Source organism: Pogonomyrmex barbatus, unplaced genomic scaffold, assembly GCF_055798465.1.
Source record: "Pogonomyrmex barbatus isolate J1 unplaced genomic scaffold, ASM5579846v1 scaffold8, whole genome shotgun sequence".
Lineage (NCBI taxonomy): Eukaryota > Metazoa > Arthropoda > Insecta > Hymenoptera > Formicidae > Pogonomyrmex > Pogonomyrmex barbatus.
In genome coordinates this window covers 4700954-4721242 of record NW_028297182.1, presented here as the reverse complement: position 1 = coordinate 4721242, position 20289 = coordinate 4700954, and the positions used below count along the sequence as shown (strand labels likewise).

Here is a 20289-nt window from a genome sequence, read left to right as displayed (position 1 = left end):
AAAAACTGGCTACCTTGCAAAACTGTCAAGGCAACTCGCAATTAAAACGAACGTTGCTAACCCGCATAATTTATTTACGATATAAGCCGTTCGTGTTAATGAATGCTTATTAATGAAATGCATACATTACCTCGTTTCAAACAATTTTATGGTTGAAGGATGAGTTTTATACAGACTTTTTGTGAAAATCAATTAAGAAATCAACTTAATCGAAACTATATAAAATACGTTTAGAACTTTTTAGAGAAATAGTAAGAATATAAGAAGTTGTATTGCAGAAGTAAAAAGTATGTAGGAAATGATATAAATGTCAAACTGAAGAAAGATAGCGAACAAAAAAATTCTTCCAAATACAAAAAGCAAAAGGGGAGAGGAATAATGAATTTAAAATATTTAAAATAGTTTTCCCTTTATGATAATGGCGAATACAAATCCAAATATAAATATAAATATCATCATATGAAAAGCATGACGTAGTAGTAGATTGCCATGGCACGTGTCACACTTTTCCAACAACTGAGAAACGTGAGAGAAATAAACAAACCAACACGAGTACTATTGGCAAGTGAAATGTCAACAATTGAGATTGCTTTTCCATAATCCCAATACCAATGGCAATGATTTTGCAATGGTAAATAAATCACGTCGCGTCTATTAAATATTTACATCCGTAATCCTTTCCATAATACCTAATTGCCAGACATCTTTGTAATCACATATAATTCTCGTAATCATATATATTTCTTCGCGCTGAAAATAAAAGCGGTCTTCCGATAAGTAACACCGCTCGTTTCCTCTGTGTTTCAGAAAAATTGATACAAGTCCGGACCACATATCGGATTCTGCATTCAGCAGTCAAAGGTAATTTAGAATGTCGATTATAAACAATTATCGAAATATAAATTGCAATCGTATGTAAATATATGTTTATAATTCTTTTTATTGTTATCATTATATCTCATTTTTATGCCCCTAAAACGGAATTATCAAATTTATACAAATATTATATCATATTTGCAATTTGCAATACATTTACCCTTCCTATAAATTTTTCTTTATATTTAAATACAATAAAAAAAACAAAGCTAAATGACTTTTTTTCGTCTTTAACTGACATAATTTAAATTTAGCAAATAATAAAAATTCCTCAAATATAATAGCAAAAAATGTAAACTATCTAAATTTATATAATATTCATTAAAACATTTATTATGATAATAATAGTCAACAATGGTTGACAGTTTATAATTTATGATTTTAATATCATTAATATACAATTCTAATAAAAATTTAATATAAATCAGAATGTAAACCACTTATGTATCGCGTTTATTTGACGTGTAGAAGATAGAAAATTAAATAATTAAAGTAATGAGAAATCCTTGACCCAATTATTCTGGGCGTATTTGCAGCTATGCTCAATGAGAAAAGGAAAAATATTATTGGATCTTCAGGGTCGAAATAATTCGTTTAATAAAATCTGAAGGGATAATATCTCAAATTTATACAACGAAAAAGCGGGGAATTTTCTCGAAGTAATGTTACCTTTTGCCAACGAAAGCATAAGATAGCATAAATACGAAAAAGTATCCATATCAGGTCACATGGATAAATGCATATTTATATCAGGGATTTTCAGGGATGTAATTTACCATTGGGATCACGTCGAATATAAATATTTTATCGATAGAACATAAATGAATATTAATAATAATAATAATAATATAATAAATAAATAACATGTCTAAGAATATTTATTAAAATGCATTAAATATCGATATGTTGCATTCTAATATCACGATATATTATATCTAATTCGTCTTTAAAATCTTTCACAGATTAAAAAAAATTGTTAGATATAATTAGCACAAAACGTTCATAATACAAAAAGTAAACCGAACAAAACAAATACGTTTTCATTCTAAATAAAATAGAAGAAAAATATTTAGTTTAATTTAAAATAAACTTCCAGCTCTGTTTCAAGTAAAAATTTTATTTTCGGTAATAGTGGAAAGCTTCTATTTGAAGTAAAAAACCCACTATTTTTCTCGTTAAACTTTATAGTTTAAATATTTTTTTATTAAATATATTTTGAGCGTATATTATATTTTATCACGCTGTTTCTGTTATTTAATTATTCAGTCATATAATTTGCTTGATCAAATTTTATTGTGCTTTAAAGCTTTTTTTTTTTTAAGCTGTACATCATTATCAAAATATTATCAAAATACAAACAGAAAAACAATCTCAGAGCTTAATATAAATAAAAATGATCTTTTTCTCATTCGGAGTTACCCGATATGTATATATGTTCGATCTTATCGAATGATAAAATTGTAACAATTCTACAAACTAAATATATATGTAAATACAAATTTTATATATAATTTTATATATAATTTTAAATATATATAAAGAAATTTTAACAAAAAATTGTTTAAAAAAATCTTAAAATAAAAATTAAATGTTAAGATAATTCAAAAATTAAAAATATTTCTGAATATTTTACACATACACATATATATATATATATGTGTGCATCATTATACTGAAATACTTCTATTTACACAATTATTAACCTGTTTGAAAACACATCCATAACACTCATATTATATATATTTATTTAGTGTATAGTTATTTTCATACATAAGATAAAGATGTAACAATAAAAAAAAGCTAATCAGCATTGCGAAAAAAAGACTACGAAATTAAATTTCTTATCTGTCTTTTTAAGAATAAATAATGCCAGCAAAAACAATTTTGTTCAAAGAATTCGTTGATGCGAAAGGAAAGAGATCAAAAAGAAAATTCCGACTGAAAATATCAAATTAAATTTCCATGAAATGCAGTTAATTGATCATAAAATCTGTTTGCTGTTTTAACGCGTCAAAACAGCAAACATCATTCAAACACTTCTCCGATAAATATGTATACAATCATACTGGGTAAAGTTTGATTAATACGCATGGTGGCTTTAGACCTCGCATTTAATTTAAAAACAAGGTTTCTATCGAAGTAACGGAATCAACCATAGTACATAGTGGATTCCGTTGTAATTTAATTAAAAAGCGTTACCGATACCATGGCATGTATTCTAAAGTGTACTTGCAGTAATTAACACTCCGCTTCGTTAAAAAGAAAAAATCATTAACATTTAACGATAGACGCAAGATATTAATCGCATATTTAATCGTTATTACGTATCAATCGCAGTTTTACTTTTCCAATCCTGTCAATATAATTTCTTTTTTCAATAAAAAACATAAACTTTTATTCTAGGTTGCAATAAAACGGATACTTTTAATTAATGACTTTTAACACTTCTTTTCTGTATATAAAAGAAAATTGACAATTGATAAAAACTAAAAACTGTATAGAGTAACTATATGAGTAACCTAGTTACTTTGACCAACTAGTATCATAGTAGTTACATATGTATTACAGCATAGCATAGCATAGCATAGCATAACATAGCATAGCATAGCATAGCATAGCATAGCATAGCATAGCACAGCACAGCATAGCACAGCACACACACACACACACACACACACACACACACACACACACACACACACACACACACACACACACACACACAAGGTATCATATATATATATATATGTGTGTGTGTGTGTGTGTGTGTGTGTGTGATAATACCAATGCAATTGAAATTCATTAAGCTTAGAGAGATTACGCCTGAGTTGCCGCTCTCAAATGTGTATTGGCATGAATGTGAAATCATCAGGGCGTTTGAGATAAGGGTTTTAGCTAACTATTACCAACTCGAAACGCTAAATAATCGTTATTCAATTCATCGTCGTTAATTAGCGCAAAAGTCATTAAATATTGTAATGGGCGACCCTAATTAAGCAGAGCAAATATACGCGAATAATTTCTCGAACACGAATCATTTATTTTAATTACTTGTTGCTTTTGAACGATTATTCGAATAAATTGGCGATTATCAACAAAGCTATGTCACAACTTGCTGTCACACATTAAATAATAAAGACGCAATAATAATAACGCGTATGTGTAGCTTTTATTACATTATTTCATGAAAAAGATACATTATTTAATTACATATATTAAAATATACATAAAATATATTTTGCTATAGTAATAGAATCGATCATATTTAAATAACATGTTTGCTATAAGTGTGCGCGAACGCATTGCATATTTGACGATGTGCCATTATAACAAATGAATGCAGTTGATATCGAGTGATAGACAGGCTCGCAAAATCCCAGTGAAATTGATAGCTCATTTGTTAAATATAATTGATAAATGGAATAAACCGGATTGAATCTACATCAATCTGTTGTATTGTAATTGCTAGTAACTAGTAACTGCTCTGAGCCAGAAGCGACTTTGTCGTAAGATAAATTAACTGATAAATTGTTCCGGACAGGTGTAAAGACTTGATCGTCGGAGACAACAGACAGGATATAATGAATCTTTGCCAAAAGCTTCAGTAGATTATGCGATTGTAATACCTCTGTGAAGGATTAGTCTTCGTCATTCCTAATACACATCAACTTTCTTTGTACTTTACAAGAATGTACATGTAGCGTGTATAAATTGTTTAACTTTCATCAAACATATTGAGATACGAAAAAAGATACGATGCCTTCACTATTATTCTTAAACGTCCAAGCGTCCAATGAATAAATTTGCATTTATTAACGCTACGTGCCATGGCAACGCTAAGCCTTCTCTAATTTTTTATAAAAATAAAACAGAACAAAAATTATATAATATTCTACGAAATATCATCCAAATGCAACATTTATCGTTCAAATTTATCTTTTCTTAACAAAAAATATTTTGTGCTCTGCAGAGTATACAAGAAATCCTCGCCGAATAACAAGTTGACGCTTTACCTAGCCAGCAGAGATATTATTGTCAGTGAAGCTAAGAACGACAACAAGCTCCTAGGAGTCCTCTTGGTCGATCCCGACTATGTGCGCGAAAAAAAGGTAAAACGAAGCAAGACGAATCACAATATTTATTTTTAGGAAAAAGCAAGTTTTCTTGCGTATTTATGAAGATGTTTATCAGAGAGATACAGTATAGAATGTATATCTTCTTCAAATTGGTTTCAAAACTGTATAACATTCACAAGAATATAATCAATATCTATAAAAAGACATTGCTCGAAACACATATCGAACACATTGCTCGAACATAATATCGAAATGTCAGGTTTAATGGTCGAAATAAGCTCTTCGAGCTTGTAAAGAATCCTGCTTAGTTCCCTTCGGAATAGTATTAAAGCTACTGGAAATCTTCTTCACATGACGTACCATTCGATCGGAGATAATTGAAGTTGGTAGAAATAGTTCTAATTCCCAATATCTCAATATCTCTTTTCTAAATATAAAGAAAGAAAAACATGAAATATTAACTATATTGTATTTGTTTTCAAAATCTTGCCAGATTTCTTTATTCATTTTCGATGAAATATTTTGAATATATCTAGTATAACATATACAAATATTTTATATTATACAAAAATATTTAACAATAATATAAAAAAGAATTTTTACACTAGGAATAGAAAACTTATTTTTAAGTTACTAGCAAATTATTTATTCTTTGTAGATTTTTTTTCGTATATGAATATATACATATTATTCTAAAAATAAGATAAATTATTGTTTTTATAGGTATATGGTCAAGTGACTCTAACTTTTCGTTACGGAAGAGAAGATGAAGAAGTAATGGGTTTGAAATTTTGCAACGAGGCGATGATGTGTTTGGCCCAACTGTATCCAGCCTACGTGGGGGCTCATCATCTGGAAACCAAGAGTCCGTTGCAGGTAGAATGTCGATACAATGAATAAATTTCAACAGTTATAATATTACAATTATAATATTACAATTATAAATTTCCCGAAAGACTTTGAAAGGCTTTTTCGTTTTACTTAAATATTATTTCCAAAATTTCTCTTTTCTTTTTAATTTATCATATTGCAATTCTTGCGCTTAAAGATCCGATCGAGTAAATTTTAACTAGGAGATTTCAATTAAAGAAGATAAATTCGCTGTTGGGTGGGGAATTGCGACGCTTTTCGATGCGATATTAGTGCACGCTATTCATATACACAAATGTTGAAATTCGCATCATCGTTACGAGAGCACAGATGTATTCATAGCGTGTCTTAACTGCACGAGGTGAAATATAGTCCAATATTCTTCAAGGATTTAGGTTACAGTGGTATAAGTGGAATTTATGCTTTCCTTGATTAAACTGTACCTATTGCGGCATACAGAAGTTGTGATTTGTGAAACTCCGTAATTAATTCGATCGTTCTATCCAATGATATAATGATCAAGATAATTATATAATGATACTGTCAACTGCGTACCTAATAGAGAAATAAGCAATGAATGTTCAACCCGCTACAGAAATGTTCAACCACTACAGAATTTCAAGTGTCTCACATTTCGAGACGTATCACGATGCAATTTCAAAGCAATGCATTTCGAACGGACATTGGATGTAATCAAGAGATGTGTCTCGGAATTAGTAGATATTGATAATCCCTAAGTACCTCGCAAGAAAGATGAAGACGGTAAAATGATAAATGGATTTCCGACTATACAAATCCCATTATATCTACACCATATTTTATCGTGTGAATGAAAACTACTTTATAATTATCTCGATATCCTAAAAGCGACCTGATTTAATTTTGATATGTCCGAACTTCGAAATCCTGGCAGGATTCTTATATCTATTCGTGGCAACAAATAACTGCATAAAATGTACATATCCATGTATCATGTGAAAAATTGAATTCATCAAAAATCACATCAGTTAGTATCTAAAAAATGTCGATCACTACAAACAATTTTAAAACACTCATGCAGTATCGAATATATCACGGTATATTGGGAACGTTCCACCATGTAAATCACATTTCCGTGTCGAGCGCATGCAAAACTATTTTTGCAAACCTTCAATTAAACTCTGCAACTTCAAAAGCTGTCTCACTTGTTTCCTCGCCACGTCTGGTTTTTATGGCACACAAATCGTAATGCGTAACTGGCCCCGAGCGAGATTCAGCGATCATAAAAACTTTGAATTCGAGTACAAAGACATCGCTGATTGTCATCCTACAATATATTCCGGTGAAACGCACAGGAAAATATTTTTATACTTACTTAAACTAACGCGGTACACGTCTGAACTAACAAATATTATAAAATTCAACAGAAAGAAATGTGCAACTATGTGAAACAAAATTGTTTTAAAAGTTTTTAAAAGACACTAACATTATTCGTGGAAATAGAATTTATTTCAAATTTCATTAAATAACTCTTATTAAAAAAAAATATCAAAATCAATAATATCAAAATTCAAAATCATAAAAAAATAGAAATAGATAATCTAACTATCTTCTATCTTATTTTGTTTTAATGTTAATAATTCTTCTAATAGTTGTAATTTTCAAATAAACAATAAAAAATATTAAACTTGAAACATATTGAACCTGTTGAAATTAGTGCTATTAATAAATTAATACTATTAATATTAAACTACTTGCATATTGTAAGATTGAAATATATACATGTTTTTATATAATAAATTATAGTAAATTATAATTGAGATTTTAATAGAAATATTTTCATAATTAATTTTCAATAATATGATTTATTGCAACGCACTAATATCAACAAGCATTTAAATATAATAAACTATGAAATTCATGATTAGATAGCTAGATGCTTTACATATAAACTACATTTCTCAATCGAACTACTATAATAATCCATTACAACTAATCGGTGCATTGTTTCTGCAAATAATTAATATGAATAAGGCAGAAACAATAAGGCCTTTTTTTTCTCAATAGTACAGGCACATGAAAATAGTACAATATATATGACAAAATAAATTGTTCGATTGCCCTTTATCAATAAAAACATATCACATCTTATCGCAATGTGTCGATAGGGATAAAGATATTTAAGGATTTTGACAAAAATAGATGTTGAAGAAAACCGAAATTCTTTTATGAAACTGTAAGACCCATCACTGTAATACAATCGATATCAGACATGTAAGAAATTCTTTTCAAATACGAACGAAACTGTAAAAGACTAACTGAAAATCTTTTCACATATTCTGTCGTTAAGAAACATTTTTTTGCAAAGTAAATTTTTTATTAAATTTAATTCATTTCGATCATTATATTAACTCAAAAACATCAAGGAGAAAAGCCGATGCGATCAACTGAAATGAGTATGTATTAAATATAAACAATAATTTATTAGAAATATTAATTAATATACACAAATATTAATATTGATGTCAAAATAAATTTCTGTTAGTATAACTTTAATAAATACAATGTGATATTCTATCAGTAATATATATTAATATTACGTCAACATAATTAAAATGCCTCTTAAAAGATCTAAGCTGATCTTGTTTCATCCTAAAATAATTACTAGCAAGCTCCTTTATTACAACATGCAATTAACAAGTTCAAAAGTTTCAAAGCAAGATTCGTACACATAAATAAAATATTCCTCATAAAAATACTCCTCATAAAAATACTCCTCATAAAAAGTTTACACATATTATAAATATGTGTTTATAAATATACAATCAGAAAATCTTGCAATTTATAAATTATAAAATTGTCAACCGTTAAATCTCTTTTCTAAATATTTTTTTTTGTATAATTTCCATATTAATTTTCATATTAATTTTCGATACATTGTGAAATTTAACAAAGGTTTGGCTCAACGGATCGCATTAATCATAATCACGATGTTCGTGATATAACACGATGCACATTTACACGATAAAATTATTTGAAATGTACATATGAAGGTACATTGATGCAAAATAAATTCATTTAAAAGCTACCATTATCCGGTAAATGAAAAACGAAGAAACGTGTAAAAAGCTGAAACAAGATATATATAATTGCATAAATTACTGTGCAAAATATTGAAAAAAGTATTTCCATAAATGGCAAAGAGAAAATTTCAAGTTACATTTTACTTTGAAAAAAATATTAATATCATCAGATTTGTTTATATGTATGTAATATCAACCATATGCATTTCAAAAAGATCATCTTATCACAATTAAAATCGACGTTTTATTTTTGGGGGTTAGTAAAAAGTAGAAATCGGAACAAATAATGATCCAAATTTATTTCCAATTTCTACAATGCAATAATATATGTCATTTAGTTAAACAAATTTTTTTGAATATATGATAATAATATATTTGATTATATTACATTCTTACCGATATCTATTTTATCATTCATTTCAAATGAAGTTTATTTTAAAAGAATTTATTTAGAAATATAGTTGCAAAGATACAACGATGCCAAAAATTGAAAAAGTGCAATAAATGATGATATTGATGATCTCTCTCAATATTTCCATCGAGAAAATATCGACTCTAAATTAGCCTGTATATTACATATACTATATTCCGCGATATAATTCTTTAAAAAGATTTCATCAAAAGCAATTTGTGACAAAATTGCATATTATCGGTGGCGATCGATAATGCCAAAAGAATGCTCCGATTGGATTTTCGTTAAAGAGCTCTCAAAGCAGAGTGGAAAACGCGCTCGTCGCTGTGACCAAGAAAAATCTGAAATCTTTAGTAAAGCCTCGAGTACGCTACAAAATCACTCTCGCGAGAGCGCGGCCTTGACCTCGACCTAACGACAGAACGAGAGATCTTGTGAGCTTCCGCGGAAATTATTTATCGCGTCCTCGTCTTTTCCTACGTGAGCATTTGACAATGAGCGTGATCTTGATTCCGGGACCGATTCAAAGATAAATGCGACACACGTGGAAAATGCCGTCGGCTTCGGAGCAATGTATCGAGCAATGTATCGGGAATACGTACGAGCGTATTCAGTAGTTAATGAAAAGCGCGAATATACGTTATACCTATATGAGATAATCAATGTGATGGAATTTTAAGAACTCAGATTAACGTTAGGATTGCCGAGGACCAGATGTTTCGCGGCATCGAAAAACGCGTAAAATTGTGCTGATATACATATAAATCGCATTTCCCGTTATAGAAATTTTAACGGGAAAAAAAAAAAAAAAAAAAAACTAGACATTTCGGATCACGCTGAACGTCAAAGTGCCACAAGTTTCACTGAATGTCGCTATATTCCCTTCTGCACGACAGACAGTCGACCAGCCAAAGGAATAAATTGCAGTTATCCGCACTCTGCGACAGGAAAAAATATTTCCAAAAATATGGTCATATGGCAATGGTCTTTTTTTAATTTTGTTTTCATCATTGAATACTCTTCGTTGTTGGACAATCCGCGAAACGCAACAGAAGAAAGTATAATTTAACACGGAAAAATGATAAAAACTGATAAATATATTTTTGCAGCTAGATATAATAACAGTTAAATGATGGACATATAAAATATGAATAATATTCTATCTTTATATTTCATAAATATCGTTATCATAAAGAAAAAGTAATTAAATACTGAGACTTAACCATGACCGAATAATGCCTATCTTTTCCTATGTTAAAACATTTTCGGTTTTTAAACGTTAAGTAATTATCATTATTTTTTATTTATGTTTTAAATTATAAATAAAACAATAAAGATGCTACACTGTCCAGAAATATCAATAATTATTGATATTAATATATGATTTTATTAGTGTGTTGATAAAACTATGATTTTAATGACAAAAGATCGAGATCTGTAGGAAAGAAATTTGTGGATATTTCTATGTAATAAAATCAGACCTCTTCGTCAAAGAAAGATACATCAAATCAATATGCGTTGTACGTATTTTATATGTACGTATATATGTATGTATATTTTATGAGAGGAATTTGATTGAAATAGGTCATGATGTAAGAGGATCGCTCAAATTTCGAATATCACGTAAAATACATGACCAAGTACAATACTCATTAGTACATGACTCGAATATTTCAATAGCAGCATTTACGAGAAGCATAATACGTGTATCGTCGTGTATAACAACATCGTTCTATACTATAATTTATCTAAGTCCGACATAATTGTGTTAATAGAATACATAACATACGCCAGAATGAATAACATCAACATTTCTGGACATTTCACTCCACATATTTGTTATTTTCTTGAGTAATAATTTAAAATAATTTTAGAATAATTCGTACTGTATATGTACCATTGCACTTCATGTTTATTTATTATGTGAACATTTTCTGAAGTCATATTATTTTGTCACAATGTATGCAGAAAAATTGTATATTTTTATATTTTATAAAAACTGGAATTAAAAAAACCGGAATTAAAAATGGATATACTTTCTAAGAAAATGTAATTCTTATTTTAAATTATAAAGAATTCTATATATATTTGATAACAAAACATTAACTTCGATGAACAATGAATGATTCTTCATATAATCCACTACTACTGATATAATTATTTACAAAATCATACTTTTCTATTTTCCATCTAAATTGTTTTACAAATAATTCAATCAAACGTCCATAGAAAAGGGTGTTATTTTCATAATATGAACACAAACATGTTGAAAACTTTTATATTCCTCCGAAGAAAGTTAGAATCGTATCTCGGTCTTCAAATCCATCTCGATCAAATCCGTATCTCATATTCGTATCTACTTTTCTGTTCAAGGATTCTAAACACTCGACAGATACACGTACTTTTACCATCCATTTCTGCACTTTCTTCGCGATAGCATAGTCTTCTACATCTCATCTTGAAATGGCAGCGTTGCGAAGAGGCGAGAGAGAAGCTAAACTCTATCCGACGCGAAATCAGAGGAAATGACGTAACTCGATTCGACCTTGCCGAAAGGAACTGACCATGGCCCGTATCCTCCCCTCGCGAAGAGCAGTATTTTCCAGTTTATTTTCGTATATGCGTTTGCGCACATACTACGGCCAATCCGCCGTTATGAATCCTTGAGCCGGCAGAACAGGTGACCGCCGACGACCATGCACCATCTCCTATTTTCGTCGACGACTCGGAATTATCCTTGCGGACACAGGTGTTCCTGAGACATAACGCACGCCACGCCGAAGGACACGGAGAGAGAGAGAGAGAGAGAGAGAGAGAGAGAGAGAGAGAGAGAGAGAGAGAGAGAGAGCCAAGAGTTTAAAGCGAAAACAAATGTACACGTGCGCGACATATATTTTCACAAGCCGTGTAATTCGAGGAATTACACGCGAGAACGAGATGTATAGTAGCTCATCATTATCGCGTTAATGAGATACTCCTCGACAAATTTAGAGCCGTTGTAAAATGGTCGAGGGAAATCATCATTCGTCCTAAGTCCGGCGAGTGTCATTAACACTTTGAGATATTTTTTTAATATGGCTGGCCACTGGATTAACGTGACTTCGTTAAAATAAAAGTGAGATAAAAAGTCTGAGATAAAATAATTACTACTAAAACCTTATTATTTATTTATTTATGAAAAGTATTTATTTTTGGTCGTATTTATATTTATTTGTGCTCTATAACTACAACTCTATAACTATAATATAGTTTTGAGTTATAATATAGCTTTGAGATTTCTGCTAAGAAAAAATCAATTTTAAAATTGTTTAAATATATATCGCTATTGCATGCGATTTAAGCATGAGATAAAACGTCTCTCCTTTAAATCTTTTTAAGCATCCCAAGCGGTAAAACTACAAGATACACACCGCTTTAAAAAAAAAAAAGATAATTACATTGATGATCGCTATATTTATGAACTGTGTAACTATTCGCGCTAATGATTGTGCCTCAAGGATTAAAAGAACAAAGGGTAAGATTCCTCGCTCAGGGCGATAAGAAAATGGAATTGTCGCGTAGCGTTTGAAACTGTCAAGGATTCCTTTGTTATTTAAATCTAAAAAAAAACATGTTCATGAAATTGTACGAATCTCTCGATTCAATTTGATAACTTCAAAATTGTCAGAGTAAAGAATGGTAATATTATATAGCAAATATTTTTTTTTTAGGTATATTCAACATTACCATATGATACTTCCAACAAAGCGTTAAAATAAAAATAATTTATTTTCAAAAATTATGGCATATCCAATTTGCCAGCAAATGCATCCAATTTTTATACGATAAAATTTATCATTTTATATATATATATATATATATATATATCCAATTTTACAGAATATCTAGATTATTTAGAAGTATAATAACGAAATATATATTTCATTACATATTTTACACTATATTTTTCTTTTTATTTGTATTATACATTTTCTCTAGAAAAAAATTGTTTACGTATTTGAGATAAAATTAAATGCAAATGCAAATACGAAATATCATATACACTAGTAAAGAATAAAATTTTTCAAATATTGTTTTAATTTTTACCATTTTGTATAACGATTTGCAAAAATTTAAAGTATACAAAAATTTTTTAACACAAAAATTTTCAAAATTCAATTTCCATATTTCATTTTATAATTCCGTAAATGTTAAAATATAAATAGCTTCCCATTACGGTCATACATTTGTATCCGCAATGTTTTAGTTTTTAGTATTATTATTCATGCATTTCTATTGAATATATGATTGCATCGTGAATACTTAATTAATATTTAAATCTAATAATAATTTTGTAAAATAATAAATAACAAATTAATGTTTATTCGCGCTTATTTCGGATATAAAATCAGTTTCTCATTCATCAAAAACCGATGAGAGCGACAATACTTTTGTGAAAATTGTATACGTGATATTTCGTATAAATTTAATGAAATTTATATCGATGAATATCAGTGCGCGGCAATCCAGTACACAAATATCAATATTTATTTTCTCATATGCGTGTTACTTCAAATATACATTTCGCTAAAAACTTTTTAACATTTTATTTTATGTAAAAATTTTTTTATCTTTAAACGACTATAACGTATAACATATCATTCTCTCTCAAGTTTTCTCTATATAATGCACATTATGGAACATAATATAACATACATTATGGAATATATACAACGGAATAATATATATATAATAATCTATATTCTAAATACTTGAAATTTCAGATTATCGATAAACCTCTTTAACTATGCTTAATATAAATACGTAATATACGCAAACAAAGATTTGAAATCCTTTTTACAGGAAGCACTTATCAAAAGATTAGGACCCAATGCACATGCATTCACCATAGAAATTCCCTCAATCGCCCCACCATCCGTACAACTGGTTCCAGCTAAGGAATACAACGGTCCCCCTATAGGTAACAGCTACGACATCAGAGTTTACGTTGGTGAGTGGAAAAAGCTTGCCTATTTTCTTGGGCTTCATTTTCTCTGTACCAACAAGCGTATGCACTTCGGGCGAACGAAATAAGAAAGACAATAGCACATTGCAATTTGGAACGAAAGTGTAATTACAAACGTTCGCGAACGAAATAGGAATGAACGTATTTACGAAAGCGAAGGAAATGTATTTTCCATCTCCCAACACGCAATTGCATAGAAATAAGAATTCAAAGGATCGAATAACAAAGTACTTTCTACTTTTACAATTGTAAAATTTGAAACGTGAAAAAAGTAAGTATATTTGAACAAATTTTTCATAAGATTTAAAACATTTTTATTCTTGTTCCAAAAATTATACAAAGTTATTTAACTTAAATAGTTTTTATCTTATCTTGTCACAAAATACTTCAAATTTATATTTGCTAATTTCTTTTTTAAAATAGATAAGAAAGTTATTTTTGTCAATATCAGATTTATTATAAATCACACCAATATAATTCATTTCAAAAAAAAGAAAAAAAAAAGAAAATGATTATTAAATTTAAGAAGATCAGATTTCTATCTATAATATAAATTCGATAGGGAGATCTTCTCGAAAGACGTGTTCAATTACTCAATAAATTCGTGAATAAACTTTAGCATCAGTTTTCATCGCATCGTTAACATTTCGTTCGACGGATTTTAGCGGAACGGGCGGACGAACGATTGCATCGTAAAACCACCGTCAGGATGGGCATTCGGGTGATCCAGCGTGCCACGAAACCACCCTTACCCTCGATGACTATGTACAGCGTGCCTCCCTCTCAAGTGCCATCGACTACCTCGAGAATTCAAGGATCCAGGACAAGAATGGCGCTAGCGGAAAATGAGATCATGGAGGACGATGGTTGGTCGCGATCAGCATGATGCGCATGATAACGTAGATTTATTTAGCATTAAATTTCAAGCTCTAGTTATTGCCATTGTTACCTGTACCTATGTATTATTTTCTGCTTCTTTATAATCTTGATTCGCCATAAGTCTCTATTTCTAATTTTTACTACGGCGTGAATTTGTAACAATTTGTGCAATTATAGTGGCCTGGAAATTGAAATTTTCCAAACAAAATAGAACTTGACTTCGAAGGTTCTCGAACAGCATGTATCTCGGGTTTAATGCGAGATACACTGAGATACTCCTATTTCATTTTAGTAAACCGATCTCGTCGTATTAGTTTATCACAAGGCGAAGCACAAATTAGAAGAGATGATATCTAGCATTCCGATTTTATTTTCGCAGAAAACGTGGGACCACATGCCGCAGTAGAAAAGCCATTTTTATTAAGTGACGGTCGTGTCAGATTGGAAGCAAAGCTAGATCATGCGATCTACGAACACGGGGATTCAATCAATGTCCACGTCCATGTTAGCAACAATAGCAGCAAATCAGTAAGAAGAATAAAGGTATAATTCACACACGTATATATCATTTAAAATATATTAAAGATCCATATTTATTAAATATTTATTAAACATTGTATCAATCATGTTTATTATGTCTCAGAATTCAATTAAAATTACTTTAAATAACAAAAATTAAATATAGGATATATCACACAAAATATACATACAAATATTTCAGTTATCAAATATAGAAACGTAAAAAAAGTTTCTTTTATATAACACATACATAGACACAACCACAGTATATTAAATATTCATTTGATAACCGTACCATATAAAATGATAAATGAAAATTCTTTATTAACAAAAAGGAACAGGACAGGGAAACTCCATTATTATTCGCTTTTTATTGTAAAATAATTTGTATCATTATCGTTTCATGAGATTATGCGTCATAAAAACAATTTTAATAAATATATGATGCACTTCCGAATTAAACAATGTGTGTACAAATTTGGTATTCTATTCTTGCAGTGGAAACAAAAAGACAGAAAATAAATTTTGTCTTTCACTGTTTTCAAAACATGCACTATTTCACTTTACACTTTAATTGTATAGCTAAAAAATAGAAAAAGCAACTTTTTCAATCAAAACAATATTGATGTGCCTGAAAAAAAGATTATTTGCACGAGGAATTGGTTCACATATTTTTTTATTGAAAATTTAATTTTTTGCAAATAATCGTGAACTGATAGACAATACTGTATATCAATCTTCGACTCTTAATTAAGTCAGTCAGGATTTAATTAAAAAGCGTTTGCCACTCCACAATGTGAGAGACTACTTGCTAGCAGTCTCTGACGATCTCACCTCATTTCCCAACAACCGTACAAAATTGGGAAAAAAAAGAAAATAAAACACTGTACAATCAATGTACAGTATTTTATTCTCTTTTTTTTCCCAAAGCGATCAATCGCGAGCGTACTCGAGTAGGTAGAAAATTGTATTTTTTATTCATGACTAGAGACGCTACAGACGCATATTACGCGCGCATTATTTGCTTTCTGGCATTACACATTTTTTTAATTAAATATAAAATTCAGCTCGATTTTATCAATTTGTATCGCAACTATGTACGTACACGTCTACATCTACATCTCGTACTATAAACAACTATCGTGTGTGATACGAAAAAAATTAAATCTTCATAATCTTCTCCAATTACAATCATAATCTTCAACATTTAATTATTAACAAGATATTCTATATTTGAAGAAAGTACGAAATAAAATATTTTTATATAACTTGTAATCTTTTTATCCATGACAATTATGTATATAAGAGATTACAAGCTGTCTAAAGATCATACATAAAAATGTACGATCTTCGTGTTGATAGCTATTTCCACAATACGAGAAGTGAGCGAAACGAGAAAATTAATCAGCAACGCGGAAAAACGGTAACAATTAAATCTCTTACACGACCTTTTGTAAAAATAGATGGAAACTCAGCGATTCGTTCGCGATTCATCAGCCACCGCATGGCAATCGATATTTCAAAGGCCAACAGACGAAAATCCCACACCAATTGTTCTTTTTCCGACATTCCTTGATCCAAATACTTGGTTATTCATGACTCGGTGCATCTCGCCAGTCTCTCCCCCTATCAGACACACGCGTTTCCCATCCATTCATTCTTCCCATTTGTTTTTTTTTTTCCCCGCAACTTCTCGTGCATACGAAGTCTAATGCTAAAATGCAAAAAAGATCGCTCGTAAAACTTATCATGATCTTCCACGTGATGAAACTATAGGAAAATAGACTAAAATTCGTAGAAGGATCAATCGATAGAATTTCCTAAGAAATTATTTTTAGCGGCAATTTACGAAATTAGAAAATTGTTCTAGCGTCCCCTTATCTAATCTAAAATTTATTCTAAAACATAAAGTCCCAAGAAAATTAGAACGAGAATAATCCGCCGAGACATCTTAAATTAAAGACTTGTTAATTAATCTATGCGTGTAAGTGACACATCGCGCCGCAACTTTTGATTAAAATATTTCTTGAAAAGTAATAAATAATATTTTAAAATATTTTAAATAAACACTTTTGCAAAAATCTCTAATTGATTAATATTTTTTTGTTCGATTTTGTACCATTCTTTTTTCTCATAAAAGTTATAAGTCTATATCATTTAATTCCAAACTTTCCGCGCCAATTACAACATTAATTCGTAAACAAATACTTTTAATTAATTAAATAAAGTTAATAAGATAGATATTTTTGGCTTTGTTGTATTCGGTCTCATTTATTAATTATTCAAGATATATGATAGTGCCACTCCCAGCTTTCAACTTAACTATCGTTTCGTTGGACTTCTGTAAATTTAATAAGCTTAGAATATTCACATCACATAGATATGGTTAATCTCAATAAAACTGCTTTAGTGCTTTAACAAGAACTTTGTTATTTGCTTAAAATATATTTAATATTAATAAACGCCTTTTTATTAATGCTTTTCAAATGGACATCTAAAAGAGCAATCTTTCTCAACAAGCAATAAATTAATTCTCAGTGTCTTTATTTACGAGCAACAAATCACGTGTTAAATATGGAAAAATTAATTTTCTTTCTTTATACATATTAATATAGACGTAAAATCAAAGATCGAAGAATATAAATAAATATAATAATATTTTATTATTGCGCGATCTTTTGAACTATTTAATTCTGCAATACTAATTTATTAAGAAAATTTAGCAATACTAATTTATTAAGAAATTTAAATGCACCAAACAAGATTAAATTTAATAATAATAAACATTACTAAACCCGTATATTTTTTTCCTCTCTGTTCGGCTTTTCATTTTCTGTACCTCCTGTAGTAGCTGTTACAATAGCGCGAATAATCGTCTCCGGAGAGTTAAACGTCAAGAGTTAAATGTTATACGATAATATAGTGCAGTTATATCCTTGCCACGACGCAAAAAGTGCAAGAGGACGAATTATTGACCGGAGAAATAAGGCATCGTTTTTATAAACAACGTGATATCTCAAACTTCATACATATTTTTAATCAAAAACAAATTTCTCACTCGATGAAAATAAAGAGAAACCAAATAAATTAAAATAGCAACAGAGGCAAATATACAGCGAATTCAATGGTATTTTATTTCAAAAAGTGATAAATAACAATTTGTTTCAAGTATCAGATATAAACATTTAGTTTTGTTTAAAAAATCTTACAATATTATTTTCAATGCTTTTATCCATTATTCATTTTTCAGATGTTCTAAAAAAGGTTTTTATTAAAGAATCAGTATTTATAAATATAAAGTTTTTATTAAAGAATCAGTATTTATAAATATATTTTTATTTTTATCGTAACAAATGAGTAAAGAAGTTAATAAGAAATTTAAGTAGGAAGCGAAATTAATAAAAATTTTCACACTACTATTTCTATGCCTGCGAATATACCAGCATATTATATAAATAAACTGTATTGTTGCAAGTACATGAGAAGTCTTATTGCTATATCTAATATTCTTACGTCATGACTACTTGGCTACTTGGCCTTCTATGTTCCGTAGCATTTGCACTTACGGTAAACTACTAACTGGCGATGGTGTACCGCAAAGCGAAACTTTATAACCGATCTAATTTCTGAGGGAAGTAACTATTTGCATAGCAGTCGGGTTTTAGCATAACATTTACATATATCGTTGATAATTACGCAAGGAGAAAGTATTAAAAATTGTACAAATAAACATGTTTATGTTTTTATATAAATTTCATTCGATTCAAAATAATAACAATATTTTGAAAATATGAGACTTGAGTTTGTGTGAGCCATAAACAATGTAACGATCAATTTTCCATTGTTTTTATTCCAAAAATTTTGCTCTGAAGGATGTTATAGTATCAAAAAATGACGAAAAAATAAAATAAACTGTCGCATAAAGTCACATAAAATTTCAGCTGCTGAAAGCAAAACCTGCTTTTAACTTTTTACACTAACATATTTCAAAATAAAGAAAGATTTCTCTGCCATAAAGTTTAATAAACTTTTTACACACAATGCACATATGAACTTGAATTTTGATTACTTAAGACTAACAAAAAAAAGTATTAAATTTAGAAGTATTTAATAAGATTTAAGCGGGATCTATCTTAAGAGAATGTTGATTATTCCATAAATTCCTATTTCCAATTTCAGTATTTCACTTTCATGCTACTTTTATGATTCCCTTGTGATCTAATAGGTGTCTGTGATTCGCAGCTTAGCGAAATTAGCGAACTTAATTCAACTCTCTCAGTGTACGAATACGACTATGTAACTTGCGTAATAAAAGCACAGATATTAGAGAGAAATAAAAACGCACAGAATGAAGTGCTTCCACTTTATGCTCCGCCATCATCTTGATACATTAATCTGTTCGGAAGAAAGAAAATGTAGGATCTCTAGAAAGACCTGGATGTTTCAGATAATTTGATCCTAAGAAATAAAATAATTTTTCAATATTTAAAAAAATACTTGTTTTATTACTTATATATAGATTTGTTAGGTTTTACTATTTACAATAAATATAGCAAGATGCTGAATTTATTTATATTCTCTAGAAGACAA

The 20289-nt window shown here is 29.4% G+C and overlaps 2 protein-coding genes across 12 annotated transcripts in view; one reads left to right on the top strand and one right to left on the bottom strand.

The window, feature by feature from the left end:
* Positions 1-20289, bottom strand: part of LOC105427733 (sex-regulated protein janus-A) — a 69509-nt gene that overhangs the window by 42582 nt on the left and 6638 nt on the right. The window lies entirely within an intron of this gene.
* Positions 1-20289, top strand: part of LOC105427731 (phosrestin-2) — a 51541-nt gene that overhangs the window by 26146 nt on the left and 5106 nt on the right. For 8 of the 9 annotated variants that reach the window (XM_089083651.1, XM_089083650.1, XM_011639610.2 and 5 more), the window contains exons 4-9: positions 808-861; positions 4847-4985; positions 5676-5828; positions 14139-14286; positions 14967-15167; positions 15560-15723. In XM_089083651.1, the coding sequence (XP_088939777.1) occupies positions 808-861; positions 4847-4985; positions 5676-5828; positions 14139-14286; positions 14967-15167; positions 15560-15723 (859 nt within the window). The remainder of the gene's footprint in view (positions 1-807; positions 862-4846; positions 4986-5675; positions 5829-14138; positions 14287-14966; positions 15168-15559; positions 15724-20289) is intronic. The other variant, XM_011639611.2, reaches the window with a different exon arrangement.